Below are 19,219 nucleotides of genomic sequence, written 5' to 3'. Positions count from 1 at the left end.
TCCCAGCAGCCAGACCAGCCCCTCCAGCACCACCTGCCCGCGGATGCCTCTGGTCTGGCTGCAACAATCAGAGGGCCGCTGGCCCCGGAGCTCTACGACCTCATGGTGAAGCAGCAGAGTGCCGCCGCCACCGCCACCGCCACCGCCCCCCCGGACCTCAGCCCGCTCTCAGCCGCGGCCACCGCTCCAGCCATTGCCGTCGCCATTGCTGGAGCCATGCCCCGCACCACTGCCTGGAGGCACAGGGTCCTGGAGGAGAAGGAGCGTCGTGCCCGGGAGCTAGGGGTCTACCTCAAGCCCCCTAAAAAGGTCTCCTCCTTTACCTGCAAGCGCTGTGGCCAGCACAAGACCAGGGAGAACGGCCACAGCCGCTACAAGCGGGAGACCTTTTGCGCCCGGGCCGACGGGGGAACGGTGGAGCAGTGGCGCCGAGATCGGCTGGCCAGAGACCGCGAGGCCCCCCCCCCGCCGCCACCCTGACATTCTCTCCCCCCCCCCCCCCCCCCCCCCCCCCAGCAGCAGTGTGGAGCTGGCTGTGTAGAGGGACCACCAGCCATTGTAAATTATGTATTATATATATAAACAGCCTACCGTTACCGAAAGACTCTGTGTTTTGTGTGGAAGAAAGAACGATTTTTGCTCAAATCACATCACAAAAAGAAAACACGCCTTAAAAGCTGGTTGAAAAAACACCATTCTTTATTAAACAATGTATAAATTAACAACACATAAAAGAGGGTTGCTAAAAGTCATTATTTTTTCCAGATCATGCATACGCATCCATTAATTTCTGCTACCTTTTTGGCTGTCCGAGTATTTTCCTTAAATCATGTCTTTAACTGCCACACACATACACACACACACACACACACACAACACTTCAAACAGCATGATGGACACACACACATCACACACATCTATCATGACAGTAGCAGTGGGAATTAGAAGTGAAGCGCAGAGAGCCCCCCCCCCCCCCCGACACCCTGAGTTCATTTCACACCTCCAACTTGGACTCTTTTGTCTATCAGGATGACTGATCAAGCCAAGACAAAAGATCAGACAGGGCAGCTGGCCTCGGGAAAGTCTCCCGTGTGCAGGTGAAGGTGAAGGTCCACCCCTTTCTCGTACAAGGTTCAAATAGGGCTGCAGGAGATGCCTCTAAACCACACTACGATGGAAGCCACTAACAGCAACCTCGGAGCGCAGCCTGAGCCAGAGGCCGTGGAACCAGAAGGTGTGTATCTAACTTGCTAAATTGTTGTGTGTGTGTGTGTGTGCACATCCATCCATTTAATTTGATCTAGACTAAAAGTGTTCTATATTGCCTTGTGTTCAGAGTCCGACAGCGCTGCTGCTGCTCCTCCTCCTCCATCAAAGAGGAAAAGGAAGCAAAAAAGGAAGCCAAGCAGGGTTACCATTTGCCGCCACAAGTCCCAACTGAGGCAGGACACCCGGGTGCTGGAGGAGCAAAAGGGGAAGCCCCAATGCCAGCCGGGGGACCCCTGCCCCACGTGCGCCCAACCCAGGACCCTGGACACGGGGCACGCGCTCTACAAGAGCAGTGCGTACTGCGAGTCAGAGGCGGGCCCTGGGGGCCTCACCGCTCGTGAGTGGCTAATCAGCCAACAGGCCCCCGAGGACGCCGGGAAGGTGCCCAGGACCACCCTCTGGAACATCGCCCGCAGGAAGGAGGTCGGCGACTCCTCTTCCCCTGGGCGCAAACCGCACAAGCTGCGGATCTGCCAGCGGTGCCTCCAGCCGGCGCAGAAAGATTTTGGCCACAGCCGGTTCGACGGGGAGAACTTCTGCTCCCTCTACGCCGGCAAAGGCGTAGACCTGTGGCTGGCCGAGAAGAGGGACCGCAAGAGGCGAAAGCCAAAGAGGTGAATTGATTGTTTCTGAATGCGTTTCGAAGTAAACTGCTTGCATTTACCTAAAGAACTAAAATTCGATGTTGAAATCCGTTCACCAGGAAGCAGAGGAAGCAGCGGGAGGAGAGGAGGGCGAAGGGCCCGGTGTCAGCCCCTGGAGAGGAACACAGCCCCGGCAGAGTGTGAGGCTGCTCCTCCCCGGGAACCCCCCTCCTGTGTTGTGCATGTTTTTAATTTAATAAATCTATTTGAATTACACACGCTTGTCCCTTCTTTTTACTTTAAGCAACAAGTCCACAACAACAATGATAACAAACGTTTTTAGTTTAATAATAAAAAAGCAATACATTAGAAACAGTGTAAAAGCGTCTCGAAATAAAGCCATTCTTTAAGAAACAATCACATTGAAAATAAAGCCTTTAATAAACACATTGAAAATAAAGCCATTCTTTAAGAAACAATCACATTGAAAATAAAGCCTTTAATAAACACATTGAAAATAAAGCCATTCTTTAAGAAACAAGCAATATATTGAAAATAAAGCCGCTCTTTGATAAACAATCAATACATTGAAAATAACGCCATTCTTTAATAAGCAATCACATTGAACATTAAAGCCTTCTTTGATAAACAATTGTGGCGACCCGGCGGCCCCAAACCCCTCAAGCCGGGCGGCCAGAGGGAGAGGCGGTGGATGGCGTATACCGCCGATGTCCACCAGCCGGAGCCCAAGAGGCCTCACCGACGGGGGTGACGAGACCCGCCCGGCCGGAGAGACAATTGCCATGGACACCACCGTGGCTCACCGAGTCACACGTATGATTTCTGATTTTCCCCTTATTTATAATAAATGAATATATAAATGAATTTATAATAAATGAATAAACGCCCTACCGAACGACTTGGCGTGTGTTGATTTCGGCGTGAGAGAGACGTTCCACACAATCGATACATTGAAAATAAAGCCGTTCTTTAACGAACAAGCAATACGTTGAAAATATAGCCTCTCTTTGATAAACAAGCGACGCGTTGCGATAACGGACACGGGTCGAATCAGACGAACGCTTGTTTATAACGGCACCGGTCCCTCGACATGGGCGTTTCCACCCGTGTCCCGACCCGACCCCGTGCGTTCCGTTTCGTTCCGATCGTTCCGATTTCGGCCTCTGCTCAAAGCAGACGGTGCGTTCCAATTCGACCCCGAACCGTCGGTTCGACCGGTTGGACCGAACTTATTCTCGGTCCGAGGTGCCCGCGGGGGCCGGGACGGCCCGAGGTGCGGCGGCCGAAAGGGGGCGCCAAAGCGGTCCGTCCCGCGGCTGCGCCGCGGGCCGGACCCCGATAGAGAAGAACGGTAACCTTCCTTTGCGCAGGGGCCATGCTAATCTTCTCTGTATCGTTCCAATTTTAGTAGATGTGATACCGAAGTAACACAAATACTGCCTAATCCTCAGTTAGCTATGTACCTCTGCTCAGACACCAAACGCTATCTGCTGGTGGAGCTACAACAGACGATTCCTACGTTGGACGATTTGCGGTTGCTGAGAAACGGAAAGCTTCGATGGACAGATGGCGCAAAAGATAACGTGGCTGAGAAACGTTCTTATCTTTATTTATCCGACAGAAAAGAGGAAAAAACCCACCTCACTCATCGCGTCGATAAAGAACTTTTTTTTTTACGACCCAGCAAAAAAGAGACACCAAAAGCGTTGGATCGAATCCCCGTGAAATCAACGCTTTTGACCTGCCGTTCTCGTCGGAAATGAAGACGAGAACCCTTTATTGTGTTATAATTATTATTACAATACTATATGCAAAATATGACAGACCAAAAGCACTTATTGTGAATTTTATTTTCTTGTCTTGTTACTTATAGACCTGAATTGCATCCTTGTCCAATAGGTGGCGCTCTTGAATAATGTCTGTAGAGCGTGGTGTGGGGAGGGGGGTCTTGACCTTGGTATGGTAACCGTTTTGTATTTATTTAGAATGAGATCGTATTTACTTAACGGTTGCTAAGTTATACTTTATGTCCAATAGGGGGCGCTCTCGAATAATATTCAGGATCGGAACGAGCCCAGCAAAAAAAAGGTATAAAAAAAAAAAAATGAAATTTTATCGGTTTTAAGTTATTTTCTCGGCCTAGGAAGGGTCTAGAAGCATAAATCCTGCAGATTCAGGATCGGAACGAGCCCAGCAAAAAAAAGGTTAAAAAAAACAAAAAAAAATGCAATTTTATCAGTTAGAAGTTATTTTCTCGGCCTAGGAAGGGTCTAGAAGCATAATTCATGCAGATTCAGGATCGGAACGAGCCCAGCAAAAAAAGGGTTAAAAAAAACAAAAACAAAAAATTAATGAATTTTCAAATTTCAAATTTGAAAAAAAAAAAGAATATATATGAATGTCCAAAAAAATGCACCACAGACCACCACCAAACGACTCAAAATGGCCTAAAACGTGATCCTAGACACTTTCTGTGGGGATTCCACACTTTTCACCAATTTTCACAAAATGTTCACAACATTTTCCAAGTATTTTTACATTGGGGTCAACGGCAGCTATGTGAAGGAAGTGAGCTACAACTCCAAAGATTCCCACACATGTAGAAGGAGCCTGGAAAACCTTCCACACCAATTTTCTTCAAAAGAAAATATTGGTAACACCCCTTTTTCCCGCGTTTAGTGAAAAACTTCAAATGCGATTTCTATACCAAAACAAGCCACCAGGTGGCCAGAACTTGGCACAGACTTAGCCCTGATCCATAGCTACCACTCCATAGGGTTTATATTCCCACGCCTCTCTCCCTGTTCCCATGGCAACGCTTTTAGGTGTTTTCCAATGTTAAAAAATGTTGCCACTAGGGGCGCCAAATTCCCTTCTGCTTCATATTTACCGTACCAAAATGAACCTTTAAATGGGGGGGGTCAATGGCAGCTATACGAAGGAAGTTGGCTAGAACTCCGAAACTTTGAATTAAAACTTAAAAGATAGAACGCTTCACGAATTTGCGTGTCATCCTTGCGCAGGGGCCATGCTAATCTTCTCTGTATCGTTCCAATTTTAGTAGATGTGATACCGAAGTAACACAAATACTGCCTAATCCTCAGTTAGCTATGTACCTCTGCTCAGACACCAAACGCTATCTGCTGGTGGAGCTACAACAGACGATTCCTACGTTGGACGATTTGCGGTTGCTGAGAAACGGAAAGCTTCGATGGACAGATGGCGCAAAAGATAACGTGGCTGAGAAACGTTCTTATCTTTATTTATCCGACAGAAAAGAGGAAAAACCCACCTCACTCATCGCGTCGATAAAGAACTTTTTTTCTACGACCCAGCAAAAAAGAGACACCAAAAGCGTTGGATCGAATCCCCGTGAAATCAACGCTTTTGACCTGCCGTTCTCGTCGGAAATGAAGACGAGAACCCTTTATTGTGTTATAATTATTATTACAATACTATATGCAAAATATGACAGACCAAAAGCACTTATTGTGAATTTTATTTTCTTGTCTTGTTACTTATAGACCTGAATTGCATCCTTGTCCAATAGGTGGCGCTCTTGAATAATGTCTGTAGAGCGTTGTGTGGGGAGGGGGGTCTTGACCTTGGTATGGTAACCGTTTTGTATTTATTTAGAATGAGATCGTATTTACTTAACGGTTGCTAAGTTATACTTTATGTCCAATAGGGGGCACTCTCGAATAATGTTCAGGATCGGAACGAGCCCAGCAAAAAAAAGGTATAAAAAAAAAAAAAAAAGACATTTTATCGGTTTTAAGTTATTTTCTCGGCCTAGGAAGGGTCTAGAAGCATAATTCCTGCAGATTCAGGATCGGAACGAGCCCAGCAAAAAAAGGTTAAAAAAAACAAAAAAAAATGCAATTTTATCGGTTTGAAGTTATTTTCTCGGCCTAGGAAGGGTCTAGAAGCATAATTCATGCAGATTCAGGATCGGAACGAGCCCAGCCAAAAAAGGGTTAAAAAAAACAAAAACAAAAAATTAATGAATTTTCAAATTTCAAATTTGAAAAAAAAAAAAGAATATATATGAATGTCCAAAAAAATGCACCACAGACCACCACCAAACGACTCAAAATGGCCTAAAACGTGATCCTAGACACTTTCTGTGGGGATTCCACACTTTTCACACCAATTTTCACAAATGTTCACAACATTTTCCAAGTATTTTACATTGGGGTCAACGGCAGCTATGTGAAGGAAGTGAGCTACAACACCAAAGATTCCCACACATGTAGAAGGAGCCTAGAAAACCTTCCACACCAATTTTCTTCAAAAGAAAATATTGGTAACACCCCTTTTTCCCGCGTTTAGTGAAAAACTTCAAATGCGATTTTCTATACCAAAACAAGCCACCAGGTGGCCAGAACTTGGCACAGACTTAGCCCTGATCCATAGCTACCACTCCATAGGGTTTATATTCCCACGCCTCTCTCCCTGTTCCCATGGCAACGCTTTTAGGTGTTTTCCAATGTTAAAAAATGTTGCCACTAGGGGCGCCAAATTCCCTTCTGCTTCATATTTACCGTACCAAAATGAACCTTTAAATGGGGGGGTCAATGGCAGCTATACGAAGGAAGTTGGCTAGAACTCCGAAACTTTGAATTAAAACTTAAAAGATAGAACGCTTCACGAATTTGCGTGTCATCCTTGCGCAGGGGCCATGCTAATCTTCTCTGTATCGTTCCAATTTTAGTAGATGTGATACCGAAGTAACACAAATACTGCCTAATCCTCAGTTAGCTATGTACCTCTGCTCAGACACCAAACGCTATCTGCTGGTGGAGCTACAACAGACGATTCCTACGTTGGACGATTTGCGGTTTGCTGAGAAACCGTGAAAAGCTTCGATGGACAGATGGCGCAAAGATAACGTGGCTGAGAAACGTTCTTATCTTTATTTATCCGACAGAAAAGAGGAAAAAAACCCACCTTCACTCATCCGCGTCGATAAAGAACTTTTTTTTTTACGACCCAGCAAAAAAGAGACACAAAAAGCGTTGGATCGAATCCCCGTGAAATCAACGCTTTTGACCTGCCGTTCTCGTCGGAAATGAAGACGAGAACCCTTTATTGTGTTATAATTATTATTACAATACTATATGCAAATATGACAGACCAAAAGCACTTATTGTGAATTTTATTTTCTTGTCTTGTTACTTATAGACCTGAATTGCATCCTTGTCCAATAGGTGGCGCTCTTGAATAATGTCTGTAGAGCGTGGTGTGGGGAGGGGGGTCTTGACCTTGGTATGGTAACCGTTTTGTATTTATTTAGAATGAGATCGTATTTACTTAACGGTTGCTAAGTTATACTTTATGTCCAATAGGGGCGCTCTCGAATAATGTTCAGGATCGGAACGAGCCCAGCAAAAAAAAGGGAATAAAAAAAAAAAAAATGAAATTTTATCGGTTTTAAGTTATTTTCTCGGCCTAGGAAGGGTCTAGAAGCATAATTCATGCAGATTCAGGATCGGAACGAGCCCAGCAAAAAAGAGTTAAAAAAAACAAAACAAAAAATTAATGAATTTTCAAATTTCAAATTTGAAAAAAAAAAAAGAATATATATGAATGTCCAAAAAAATGCACCACAGACACACCACCAACGACTCAAACTGGCCTAAAACGTGATCCTAGACACTTTCTGTGGGGATTCCACACTTTTCACCAATTTTCACAAAATGTTCACAACATTTTCCAAGTATTTTGACATTGGGTCAACGGCAGCTATGTGAAGGAAGTGAGCTACAACTCCAAAGATTCCCACACATGTAGAAGGAGCCTGGAAAACCTTCCACACCAATTTTCTTCAAAAGAAAATATTGGTAACACCCCTTTTTCCCGCGTTTAGTGAAAAACTTCAAATGCGATTTTCTATACCAAAACAAGCCACCAGGTGGCCAGAACTTGGCACAGACTTAGCCCTGATCCATAGCTACCACTCCATAGGGTTTATATTCCCACGCCTCTCTCCCTGTTCCCATGGCAACGCTTTTAGGTGTTTTCCAATGTTTAAAAAAATGTTGCCACTAGGGGCGCCAAATTCCCTTCTGCTTCATATTTACCGTACCAAAATGAACCTTTAAATGGGGGGGGTCAATGGCAGCTATACGAAGGAAGTTGGCTAGAACTCCGAAACTTTGAATTAAAACTTAAAAGATAGAACGCTTCACGAATTTGCGTGTCATCCTTGCGCAGGGGCCATGCTAATCTTCTCTGTATCGTTCCAATTTTAGTAGATGTGATACCGAAGTAACACAAATACTGCCTAATCCTCAGTTAGCTATGTACCTCTGCTCAGACACCAAACGCTATCTGCTGGTGGAGCTACAACAGACGATTCCTACGTTGGACGATTTGCGGTTGCTGAGAAACGGAAAGCTTCGATGGACAGATGGCGCAAAAGATAACGTGGCTGAGAAACGTTCTTATCTTTATTTATCCGACAGAAAAGAGGAAAAAACCCACCTCACTCATCGCGTCGATAAAGAACTTTTTTTTTTACGACCCAGCAAAAAAGAGACACCAAAAGCGTTGGATCGAATCCCCGTGAAATCAACGCTTTTGACCTGCCGTTCTCGTCGGAAATGAAGACGAGAACCCTTTATTGTGTTATAATTATTATTACAATACTATATGCAAAATATGACAGACCAAAAGCACTTATTGTGAATTTTATTTTCTTGTCTTGTTACTTATAGACCTGAATTGCATCCTTGTCCAATAGGTGGCGCTCTTGAATAATGTCTGTAGAGCGTGGTGTGGGGAGGGGGGTCTTGACCTTGGTATGGTAACCGTTTTGTATTTATTTAGAATGAGATCGTATTTACTTAACGGTTGCTAAGTTATACTTTATGTCCAATAGGGGGCGCTCTCGAATAATGTTCAGGATCGGAACGAGCCCAGCAAAAAAAAAGGTATAAAAAAAAAAAAAAATGACATTTTATCGGTTTTAAGTTATTTTCTCGGCCTAGGAAGGGTCTAGAAGCATAATTCCTGCAGATTCAGGATCGGAACGAGCCCAGCTAAAAAAAACAAAAAAAACAAAAAAAAATGAAATTTTATCGGTTTTAAGTTATTTTCCTCGGCCTAGGAAGGGTCTAGAAGCATAATTCCTGCAGATTCAGGATCGGAACGAGCCCAGCAAAAAAAAGGTTAAAAAAAAACAAAAAAAAATGCAATTTTATCGGTTTGAAGTTATTTTCTCGGCCTATGAAGGGTCTAGAAGCATAATTCATGCAGATTCAGGATCGGAACGAGCCCAGCAAAAAAAAGGGTTAAAAAAAACAAAAACAAAAAATTAATGAATTTTCAAATTTCAAATTTGAAAAAAAAAAAAAAGAATATATATGAATGTCCAAAAAAATGCACCACAGACCACCACCACCAACGACTCAAAATGGCCCTAAAACGTGATCCTAGACACTTTCTGTGGGGATTCCACACTTTTCCACCAATTTTCACAAAATGTTCACAACATTTTCCAAGTATTTTTACATTGGGGTCAACGGCAGCTATGTGAAGGAAGTGAGCTACAACTCCAAAGATTCCCACACATGTAGAAGGAGCCTAGAAAACCTTCCACACCAATTTTCTTCAAAAGAAAATATTGGTAACACCCCTTTTTCCCGCGTTTAGTGAAAAACTTCAAATGCGATTTTCTATACCAAAACAAGCCACCAGGTGGCCAGAACTTGGCACAGACTTAGCCCTGATCCATAGCTACCACTCCATAGGGTTTATATTCCCACGCCTCTCTCCCTGTTCCCATGGCAACGCTTTTAGGTGTTTTTCCAATGTTAAAAAATGTTGCCACTAGGGGCGCCAAATTCCCTTCTGCTTTCATATTTACCGTACCAAAATGAACCTTTAAATGGGGGGGGTCAATGGCAGCTATACGAAGGAAGTTGGCTAGAACTCCGAAACTTTGAATTAAAACTTAAAAGATAGAACGCTTCACGAATTTGCGTGTCATCCTTGCGCAGGGGCCATGCTAATCTTCTCTGTATCGTTCCAATTTTAGTAGATGTGATACCGAAGTAACACAAATACTGCCTAATCCTCAGTTAGCTATGTACCTCTGCTCAGACACCAAACGCTATCTGCTGGTGGAGCTACAACAGACGATTCCTACGTTGGACGATTTGCGGTTGCTGAGAAACGGAAAGCTTCGATGGACAGATGGCGCAAAAGATAACGTGGCTGAGAAACGTTCTTATCTTTATTTATCCGACAGAAAAGAGGAAAAAACCCACCTCACTCATCGCGTCGATAAAGAACTTTTTTTTTTACGACCCAGCAAAAAAGAGACACCAAAAGCGTTGGATCGAATCCCCGTGAAATCAACGCTTTTGACCTGCCGTCTCGTCGGAAATGAAGACGAGAACCCTTTATTGTGTTATAATTATTATTACAATACTATATGCAAAATATGACAGACCAAAAGCACTTATTGTGAATTTTATTTTCTTGTCTTGTTACTTATAGACCTGAATTGCATCCTTGTCCAATAGGTGGCGCTCTTGAATAATGTCTGTAGAGCGTGGTGTGGGGAGGGGGGTCTTGACCTTGGTATGGTAACCGTTTTGTATTTATTTAGAATGAGATCGTATTTACTTAACGGTTGCTAAGTTATACTTTATGTCCAATAGGGGGCGCTCTCGAATAATATTCAGGATCGGAACGAGCCCAGCAAAAAAAAGGTATAAAAAAAAAAAAAATGAAATTTTATCGGTTTTAAGTTATTTTCTCGGCCTAGGAAGGGTCTAGAAGCATAATTCCTGCAGATTCAGGATCGGAACGAGCCCAGCTAAAAAAAACAAAAAAAAACAAAAAAAAATGAAATTTTATCGGTTTTAAGTTATTTTCTCGGCCTAGGAAGGGTCTAGAAGCATAAATCCTGCAGATTCAGGATCGGAACGAGCCCAGCAAAAAAAAAGGTTAAAAAAAACAAAAAAAAAATGCAATTTTATCAGTTTGAAGTTATTTTCTCGGCCTAGGAAGGGTCTAGAAGCATAATTCATGCAGATTCAGGATCGGAACGAGCCCAGCAAAAAAAGGGTTAAAAAAAACAAAAACAAAAAATTAATGAATTTTCAAATTTCAAATTTGAAAAAAAAAAAAGAATATTATATGAATGTCCAAAAAAATGCACCACAGACCACCACCAAACGACTCAAAATGGCCTAAAACGTGATCCTAGACACTTTCTGTGGGGATTCCACACTTTTCACACCAATTTTCACAAAATGTTCACAACATTTTCCAAGTATTTTTACATTGGGGTCAACGGCAGCTATGTGAAGGAAGTGAGCTACAACACCAAAGATTCCACACATGTAGAAGGAGCCTAGAAAACCTTCCACACCAATTTTCTTCAAAAGAAAATATTGGTAACACCCCTTTTTCCCGCGTTTAGTGAAAAACTTCAAATGCGATTTTCTATACCAAAACAAGCCACCAGGTGGCCAGAACTTGGCACAGACTTAGCCCTGATCCATAGCTACCACTCCATAGGGTTTATATTCCCACGCCTCTCTCCCTGTTCCCATGGCAACGCTTTTAGGTGTTTTCCAATGTTAAAAAATGTTGCCACTAGGGGCGGCCAAATTCCCTTCTGCTTCATATTTACCGTACCAAAATGAACCTTTAAATGGGGGGGTCAATGGCAGCTATACGAAGGAAGTTGGCTAGAACTCCGAAACTTTGAATTAAAACTTAAAAGATAGAACGCTTCACGAATTTGCGTGTCATCCTTGCGCAGGGGCCATGCTAATCTTCTCTGTATCGTTCCAATTTTAGTAGATGTGATACCGAAGTAACACAAATACTGCCTAATCCTCAGTTAGCTATGTACCTCCTGCTCAGACACCAAACGCTATCTGCTGGTGGAGCTACAACAGACGATTCCTACGTTGGACGATTTGCGGTTGCTGAGAAACGGAAAGCTTCGATGGACAGATGGCGCAAAAGATAACGTGGCTGAGAAACGTTCTTATCTTTATTTATCCGACAGAAAAGAGGAAAAAACCCACCTCACTCATCGCGTCGATAAAGAACTTTTTTTTTTACGACCCAGCAAAAAAGAGACACCAAAAGCGTTGGATCGAATCCCCGTGAAATCAACGCTTTTGACCTGCCGTTCTCGTCGGAAATGAAGACGAGAACCCTTTATTGTGTTATAATTATTATTACAATACTATATGCAAAATATGACAGACCAAAAGCACTTATTGTGAATTTTATTTTCTTGTCTTGTTACTTATAGACCTGAATTGCATCCTTGTCCAATAGGTGGCGCTCTTGAATAATGTCTGTAGAGCGTGGTGTGGGGAGGGGGGTCTTGACCTTGGTATGGTAACCGTTTGTATTTATTTAGAATGAGATCGTATTTACTTAACGGTTGCTAAGTTATACTTTATGTCCAATAGGGGGCGCTCTCGAATAATGTTCAGGATCGGAACGAGCCCAGCAAAAAAAGGTATAAAAAAAAAAAAAAATGAAATTTTATCGGTTTTAAGTTATTTTCTCGGCCTAGGAAGGGTCTAGAAGCATAATTCCTGCAGATTCAGGATCGGAACGAGCCCAGCAAAAAAAAAGGTTAAAAAAAACAAAAAAAAATGCAATTTATATCGGTTTGAAGTTATTTTCTCGCCTAGGAAGGGTCTAGAAGCATAATTCATGCAGATTCAGGATCGGAACGAGCCCAGCAAAAAAAGGGTTAAAAAAAAACAAAAACAAAAAATTAATGAATTTTCAAATTTCAAATTTGAAAAAAAAAAAAAGAATATATATGAATGTCCAAAAAAATGCACCACAGACCACCACCAAACGACTCAAAATGGCCTAAAACGTGATCCTAGACACTTTCTGTGGGGATTCCACACTTTTCACACCAATTTTCACAAAATGTTCACAACATTTTCCAAGTATTTTTTACATTGGGGTCAACGGCAGCTATGTGAAGGAAGTGAGCTACAACACCAAAGATTCCCACACATGTAGAAGGAGCCTAGAAAACCTTCCACACCAATTTTCTTCAAAAGAAAATATTGGTAACACCCCTTTTTCCCGCGTTTAGTGAAAAACTTCAAATGCGATTTTCTATACCAAAACAAGCCACCAGGTGGCCAGAACTTGGCACAGACTTAGCCCTGATCCATAGCTACCACTCCATAGGGTTTATATTCCCACGCCTCTCTCCCTGTTCCCATGGCAACGCTTTTAGGTGTTTTCCAATGTTAAAAAATGTTGCCACTAGGGGCGCCAAATTCCCTTCTGCTTCATATTTACCGTACCAAAATGAAACCTTTAAATGGGGGGGTCAATGGCAGCTATACGAAGGAAGTTGGCTAGAACTCCGAAACTTTGAATTAAAACTTAAAAGATAGAACGCTTCACGAATTTGCGTGTCATCCTTGCGCAGGGGCCATGCTAATCTTCTCTGTATCGTTCCAATTTTAGTAGATGTGATACCGAAGTAACACAAATACTGCCCTAATCCTCAGTTAGCTATGTACCTCTGCTCAGACACCAAACGCTATCTGCTGGTGGAGCTACAACAGACGATTCCTACGTTGGACGATTTGCGGTTGCTGAGAAACGGAAAGCTTCGATGGACAGATGGCGCAAAAGATAACGTGGCTGAGAAACGTTCTTATCTTTATTTATCCGACAGAAAAGAGGAAAAAACCCACCTCACTCATCGCGTCGATAAAGAACTTTTTTTTTTTACGACCCAGCAAAAAAGAGACACCAAAAGCGTTGGATCGAATCCCCGTGAAATCAACGCTTTTGACCTGCCGTTCTCGTCGGAAATGAAGACGAGAACCCTTTATTGTGTTATAATTATTATTACAATACTATATGCAAAATATGACAGACCAAAAGCACTTATTGTGAATTTTATTTTCTTGTCTTGTTACTTATAGACCTGAATTGCATCCTTGTCCAATAGGTGGCGCTCTTGAATAATGTCTGTAGAGCGTGGTGTGGGGAGGGGGGTCTTGACCTTGGTATGGTAACCGTTTTGTATTTATTTAGAATGAGATCGTATTTACTTAACGGTTGCTAAGTTATACTTTATGTCCAATAGGGGGCGCTCTCGAATAATGTTCAGGATCGGAACGAGCCCAGCAAAAAAAAAGGGAATAAAAAAAAAAAAAAAAATGAAATTTTATCGGTTTTAAGTTATTTTCTCGGCCTAGGAAGGGTCTAGAAGCATAATTCATGCAGATTCAGGATCGGAACGAGCCCAGCAAAAAAAAGGGTTAAAAAAAACAAACAAAAATTAATGAATTTTCAAATTTCAAATTTGAAAAAAAAAAAAAGAATATATATGAATGTCCAAAAAAATGCACCACAGACCACCACCAAACGACTCAAAATGGCCTAAAACGTGATCCTAGACACTTTCTGTGGGGATTCCACACTTTTCACCAATTTTCACAAAATGTTCACAACATTTTCCAAGTATTTTTACATTGGGGTCAACGGCAGCTATGTGAAGGAAGTGAGCTACAACTCCAAAAATTCCCACACATGTAGAAGGAGTCGATTCCTACGTTGGACGATTTGCGGTTGCTGAGAAACGGAAAGCTTCGATGGACAGATGGCGCAAAAGATAACGTGGCTGAGAAACGTTCTTATCTTTATTTATCCGACAGAAAAGAGGAAAAAACCCACCTCACTCATCGCGTCGATAAAGAACTTTTTTTTTTACGACCCAGCAAAAAAGAGACACCAAAAGCGTTGGATCGAATCCCCGTGAAATCAACGCTTTTGACCTGCCGTTCTCGTCGGAAATGAAGACGAGAACCCTTTATTGTGTTATAATTATTATTACAATACTATATGCAAAATATGACAGACCAAAAGCACTTATTGTGAATTTTATTTTCTTGTCTTGTTACTTATAGACCTGAATTGCATCCTTGTCCAATAGGTGGCGCTCTTGAATAATGTCTGTAGAGCGTGGTGTGGGGAGGGGGGTCTTGACCTTGGTATGGTAACCGTTTTGTATTTATTTAGAATGAGATCGTATTTACTTAACGGTTGCTAAGTTATACTTTATGTCCAATAGGGGGCGCTCTCGAATAATGTTCAGGATCGGAACGAGCCCAGCAAAAAAAAGGTATAAAAAAAAAAAAAATGAAATTTTATCGGTTTTAAGTTATTTTCTCGGCCTAGGAAGGGTCTAGAAGCATAATTCCTGCAGATTCAGGATCGGAACGAGCCCAGCAAAAAAAAGGTTAAAAAAAACAAAAAAAATGCAATTTTATCGGTTTTAAGTTATTTCTCGGCCTAGGAAGGGTCTAGAAGCATAATTCCTGCAGATTCAGGATCGGAACGAGCCCAGCAAAAAAAAAGGTTAAAAAAAACAAAAAAAAAATGCAATTTTATCGGTTTGAAGTTATTTTCTCGGCCTAGGAAGGGTCTAGAAGCATAATTCATGCAGATTCAGGATCGGAACGAGCCCAGCAAAAAAAGGGTTAAAAAAAAACAAAAACAAAAAATTAATGAATTTTCAAATTTCAAATTTGAAAAAAAAAAAAGAATATATATGAATGTCCAAAAAAAATGCACCACAGACCACCACCAAACGACTCAAAATGGCCTAAAACGTGATCCTAGACACTTTCTGTGGGGATTCCACACTTTTCACCAATTTTCACAAAATGTTCACAACATTTTCCAAGTATTTTTACATTGGGGTCAACGGCAGCTATGTGAAGGAAGTGAGCTACAACTCCAAAAATTCCCACACATGTAGAAGGAGTCGATTCCTACGTTGGACGATTTGCGGTTGCTGAGAAACGGAAAGCTTCGATGGACAGATGGCGCAAAAGATAACGTGGCTGAGAAACGTTCTTATCTTTATTTATCCGACAGAAAAGAGGAAAAAACCCACCTCACTCATCGCGTCGATAAAGAACTTTTTTTTTTACGACCCAGCAAAAAAGAGACACCAAAAGCGTTGGATCGAATCCCCGTGAAATCAACGCTTTTGACCTGCCGTTCTCGTCGGAAATGAAGACGAGAACCCTTTATTGTGTTATAATTATTATTACAATACTATATGCAAAATATGACAGACCAAAAGCACTTATTGTGAATTTTATTTTCTTGTCTTGTTACTTATAGACCTGAATTGCATCCTTGTCCAATAGGTGGCGCTCTTGAATAATGTCTGTAGAGCGTGGTGTGGGGAGGGGGGTCTTGACCTTGGTATGGTAACCGTTTTGTATTTATTTAGAATGAGATCGTATTTACTTAACGGTTGCTAAGTTATACTTTATGTCCAATAGGGGGCGCTCTCGAATAATATTCAGGATCGGAACGAGCCCAGCAAAAAAAAAGGTATAAAAAAAAAAAAAAATGAAATTTTATCGGTTTTAAGTTATTTTCTCGGCCTAGGAAGGGTCTAGAAGCATAATTCCTGCAGATTCAGGATCGGAACGAGCCCAGCAAAAAAAAGGTTAAAAAAAAACAAAAAAAATGCAATTTTATCGGTTTTAAGTTATTTTCTCGGCCTAGGAAGGGTCTAGAAGCATAATTCCTGCAGATTCAGGATCGGAACGAGCCCAGCAAAAAAAAGGTTAAAAAAAACAAAAAAAAAAAAAAAAAATGCAATTTTATCGGTTTTAAGTTATTTTCTCGGCCTAGGAAGGGTCTAGAAGCATAATTCCTGCAGATTCAGGATCGGAACGAGCCCAGCTAAAAAAAACAAAAAAAACAAAAAAAAAATGAAATTTTATCGGTTTTAAGTTATTTTCTCGGCCTAGGAAGGGTCTAGAAGCATAATTCCTGCAGATTCAGGATCGGAACGAGCCCAGCAAAAAAAAGGTTAAAAAAAACAAAAAAAATGCAATTTTATCGGTTTTAAGTTATTTTCTCGGCCTAGGAAGGGTCTAGAAGCATAATTCCTGCAGATTCAGGATCGGAACGAGCCCAGCAAAAAAAAGGTTAAAAAAAAACAAAAAAAAATGCAATTTTATCGGTTTGAAGTTATTTTCTCGGCCTAGGAAGGGTCTAGAAGCATAATTCATGCAGATTCAGGATCGGAACGAGCCCAGCAAAAAAAGGGTTAAAAAAAACAAAAACAAAAAATTAATGAATTTTCAAATTTCAAATTTGAAAAAAAAAAAAAGAATATATATGAATGTCCAAAAAAATGCACCACAGACCACCACCAAACGACTCAAAATGGCCTAAAACGTGATCCTAGACACTTTCTGTGGGGATTCCACACTTTTCACCAATTTTCACAAAATGTTCACAACATTTTCCAAGTATTTTTACATTGGGGTCAACGGCAGCTATGTGAAGGAAGTGAGCTACAACTCCAAAAATTCCCACACATGTAGAAGGAGTCGATTCCTACGTTGGACGATTTGCGGTTGCTGAGAAACGGAAAGCTTCGATGGACAGATGGCGCAAAAGATAACGTGGCTGAGAAACGTTCTTATCTTTATTTATCCGACAGAAAAGAGGAAAAAACCCACCTCACTCATCGCGTCGATAAAGAACTTTTTTTTTTACGACCCAGCAAAAAGAGACACCAAAAGCGTTGGATCGAATCCCCGTGAAATCAACGCTTTTGACCTGCCGTTCTCGTCGGAAATGAAGACGAGAACCCTTTATTGTGTTATAATTATTATTACAATACTATATGCAAAATATGACAGACCAAAAGCACTTATTGTGAATTTTCTTTTCTTGTCTTGTTACTTATAGACCTGAATTGCATCCTTGTCCAATAGGTGGCGCTCTTGAATAATGTCTGTAGAGCGTGGTGTGGGGAGGGGGGTCTTGACCTTGGTATGGTAACCGTTTTGTATTTATTTAGAATGAGATCGTATTTACTTAACGGTTGCTAAGTTATACTTTATGTCCAATAGGGGGCGCTCTCGAATAATGTTCAGGATCGGAACGAGCCCAGCAAAAAAAAGGTATAAAAAAAAAAAAAATGAAATTTTATCGGTTTTAAGTTATTTTCTCGGCCTAGGAAGGGTCTAGAAGCATAATTCCTGCAGATTCAGGATCGGAACGAGCCCAGCAAAAAAAAGGTTAAAAAAAACAAAAAAACAAAAAAAAATGCAATTTTATCGGTTTTAAGTTATTTTCTCGGCCTAGGAAGGGTCTAGAAGCATAATTCCTGCAGATTCAGGATCGGAACGAGCCCAGCTAAAAAAAACAAAAAAACAAAAAAAAAATGAAATTTTATCGGTTTTAAGTTATTTTCTCGGCCTAGGAAGGGTCTAGAAGCATAATTCCTGCAGATTCAGGATCGGAACGAGCCCAGCAAAAAAAAGGTTAAAAAAACAAAAAAAATGCAATTTTATCGGTTTTAAGTTATTTTCTCGGCCTAGGAAGGGTCTAGAAGCATAATTCATGCAGATTCAGGATCGGAACGAGCCCAGCTAAAAAAAACAAAAAAACAAAAAAAAATGCAATTTTATCGGTTTTAAGTTATTTTCTCGGCCTAGGAAGGGTCTAGAAGCATAATTCCTGCAGATTCAGGATCGGAACGAGCCCAGCAAAAAAAAGGTTAAAAAAAAACAAAAAAAAATGCAATTTTATCGGTTTGAAGTTATTTTCTCGGCCTAGGAAGGGTCTAGAAGCATAATTCATGCAGATTCAGGATCGGAACGAGCCCAGCAAAAAAAGGGTTAAAAAAAACAAAAACAAAAAATTAATGAATTTTCAAATTTCAAATTTGAAAAAAAAAAAAGAATATATATGAATGTCCAAAAAAATGCACCACAGACCACCACCAAACGACTCAAAATGGCCTAAAACGTGATCCTAGACACTTTCTGTGGGGATTCCACACTTTTCACACCAATTTTCACAAAATGTTCACAACATTTTCCAAGTATTTTTACATTGGGGTCAACGGCAGCTATGTGAAGGAAGTGAGCTACAACTCCAAAGATTCCCACACATGTAGAAGGAGCCTAGAAAACCTTCCACACCAATTTTCTTCAAAAGAAAATATTGGTAACACCCCTTTTTCCCGCGTTTAGTGAAAAACTTCAAATGCGATTTTCTATACCAAAACAAGCCACCAGGTGGCCAGAACTTGGCACAGACTTAGCCCTGATCCATAGCTACCACTCCATAGGGTTTATATTCCCACGCCTCTCTCCCTGTTCCCATGGCAACGCTTTTAGGTGTTTTCCAATGTTAAAAAATGTTGCCACTAGGGGCGCCAAATTCCCTTCTGCTTCATATTTACCGTACCAAAATGAACCTTTAAATGGGGGGGGTCAATGGCAGCTATACGAAGGAAGTTGGCTAGAACTCCGAAACTTTGAATTAAAACT

The 19,219-nt window shown here is 41.3% G+C and overlaps 1 protein-coding gene, 6 non-coding genes and 1 pseudogene across 7 annotated transcripts; 1 reads left to right on the top strand and 7 right to left on the bottom strand.

The window, feature by feature from the left end:
• The first annotated feature begins 1,173 nt into the window (after nucleotides 1-1,173).
• On the top strand, nucleotides 1,174-2,547 carry LOC130385505 (uncharacterized). Its single transcript, XM_056594020.1, has 3 exons — nucleotides 1,174-1,234; nucleotides 1,337-1,883; nucleotides 1,973-2,547. The coding sequence occupies exons 1-3, from the start codon at nucleotides 1,174-1,176 to the stop codon at nucleotides 2,055-2,057; spliced, it is 693 nt and encodes a 230-aa protein (XP_056449995.1). The 3' UTR covers nucleotides 2,058-2,547.
• Nucleotides 2,548-3,230: 683 nt separating this feature from the next.
• LOC130386750 (U6 spliceosomal RNA) lies at nucleotides 3,231-3,305 on the bottom strand (annotated as a pseudogene).
• Nucleotides 3,306-4,852: 1,547 nt separating this feature from the next.
• Nucleotides 4,853-4,958, bottom strand: LOC130386734 (U6 spliceosomal RNA). The gene has a single exon (XR_008896195.1). It is a non-coding gene; the product is annotated as a U6 spliceosomal RNA (small nuclear RNA).
• A 1,547-nt stretch (nucleotides 4,959-6,505) lies between these two features.
• Nucleotides 6,506-6,611, bottom strand: LOC130386732 (U6 spliceosomal RNA). The gene has a single exon (XR_008896193.1). It is a non-coding gene; the product is annotated as a U6 spliceosomal RNA (small nuclear RNA).
• A 1,434-nt stretch (nucleotides 6,612-8,045) lies between these two features.
• On the bottom strand, nucleotides 8,046-8,151 carry LOC130386731 (U6 spliceosomal RNA). Its single transcript, XR_008896192.1, has one exon. It is a non-coding gene; the product is annotated as a U6 spliceosomal RNA (small nuclear RNA).
• A 1,681-nt stretch (nucleotides 8,152-9,832) lies between these two features.
• Nucleotides 9,833-9,938, bottom strand: LOC130386791 (U6 spliceosomal RNA). Its single transcript, XR_008896233.1, has one exon. It is a non-coding gene; the product is annotated as a U6 spliceosomal RNA (small nuclear RNA).
• A 1,672-nt stretch (nucleotides 9,939-11,610) lies between these two features.
• On the bottom strand, nucleotides 11,611-11,716 carry LOC130386730 (U6 spliceosomal RNA). The gene has a single exon (XR_008896191.1). It is a non-coding gene; the product is annotated as a U6 spliceosomal RNA (small nuclear RNA).
• A 1,556-nt stretch (nucleotides 11,717-13,272) lies between these two features.
• Nucleotides 13,273-13,378, bottom strand: LOC130386729 (U6 spliceosomal RNA). Its single transcript, XR_008896190.1, has one exon. It is a non-coding gene; the product is annotated as a U6 spliceosomal RNA (small nuclear RNA).
• Between the last annotated feature and the right edge of the window lie 5,841 nt (nucleotides 13,379-19,219).

Source organism: Gadus chalcogrammus, chromosome 7 (assembly GCF_026213295.1).
Source record: "Gadus chalcogrammus isolate NIFS_2021 chromosome 7, NIFS_Gcha_1.0, whole genome shotgun sequence".
Classification (NCBI taxonomy): Eukaryota; Metazoa; Chordata; class Actinopteri; order Gadiformes; family Gadidae; genus Gadus; species Gadus chalcogrammus.
Note: the sequence above shows the minus strand (reverse complement) of the source record. Positions and strands in the feature narration are given on the sequence as shown.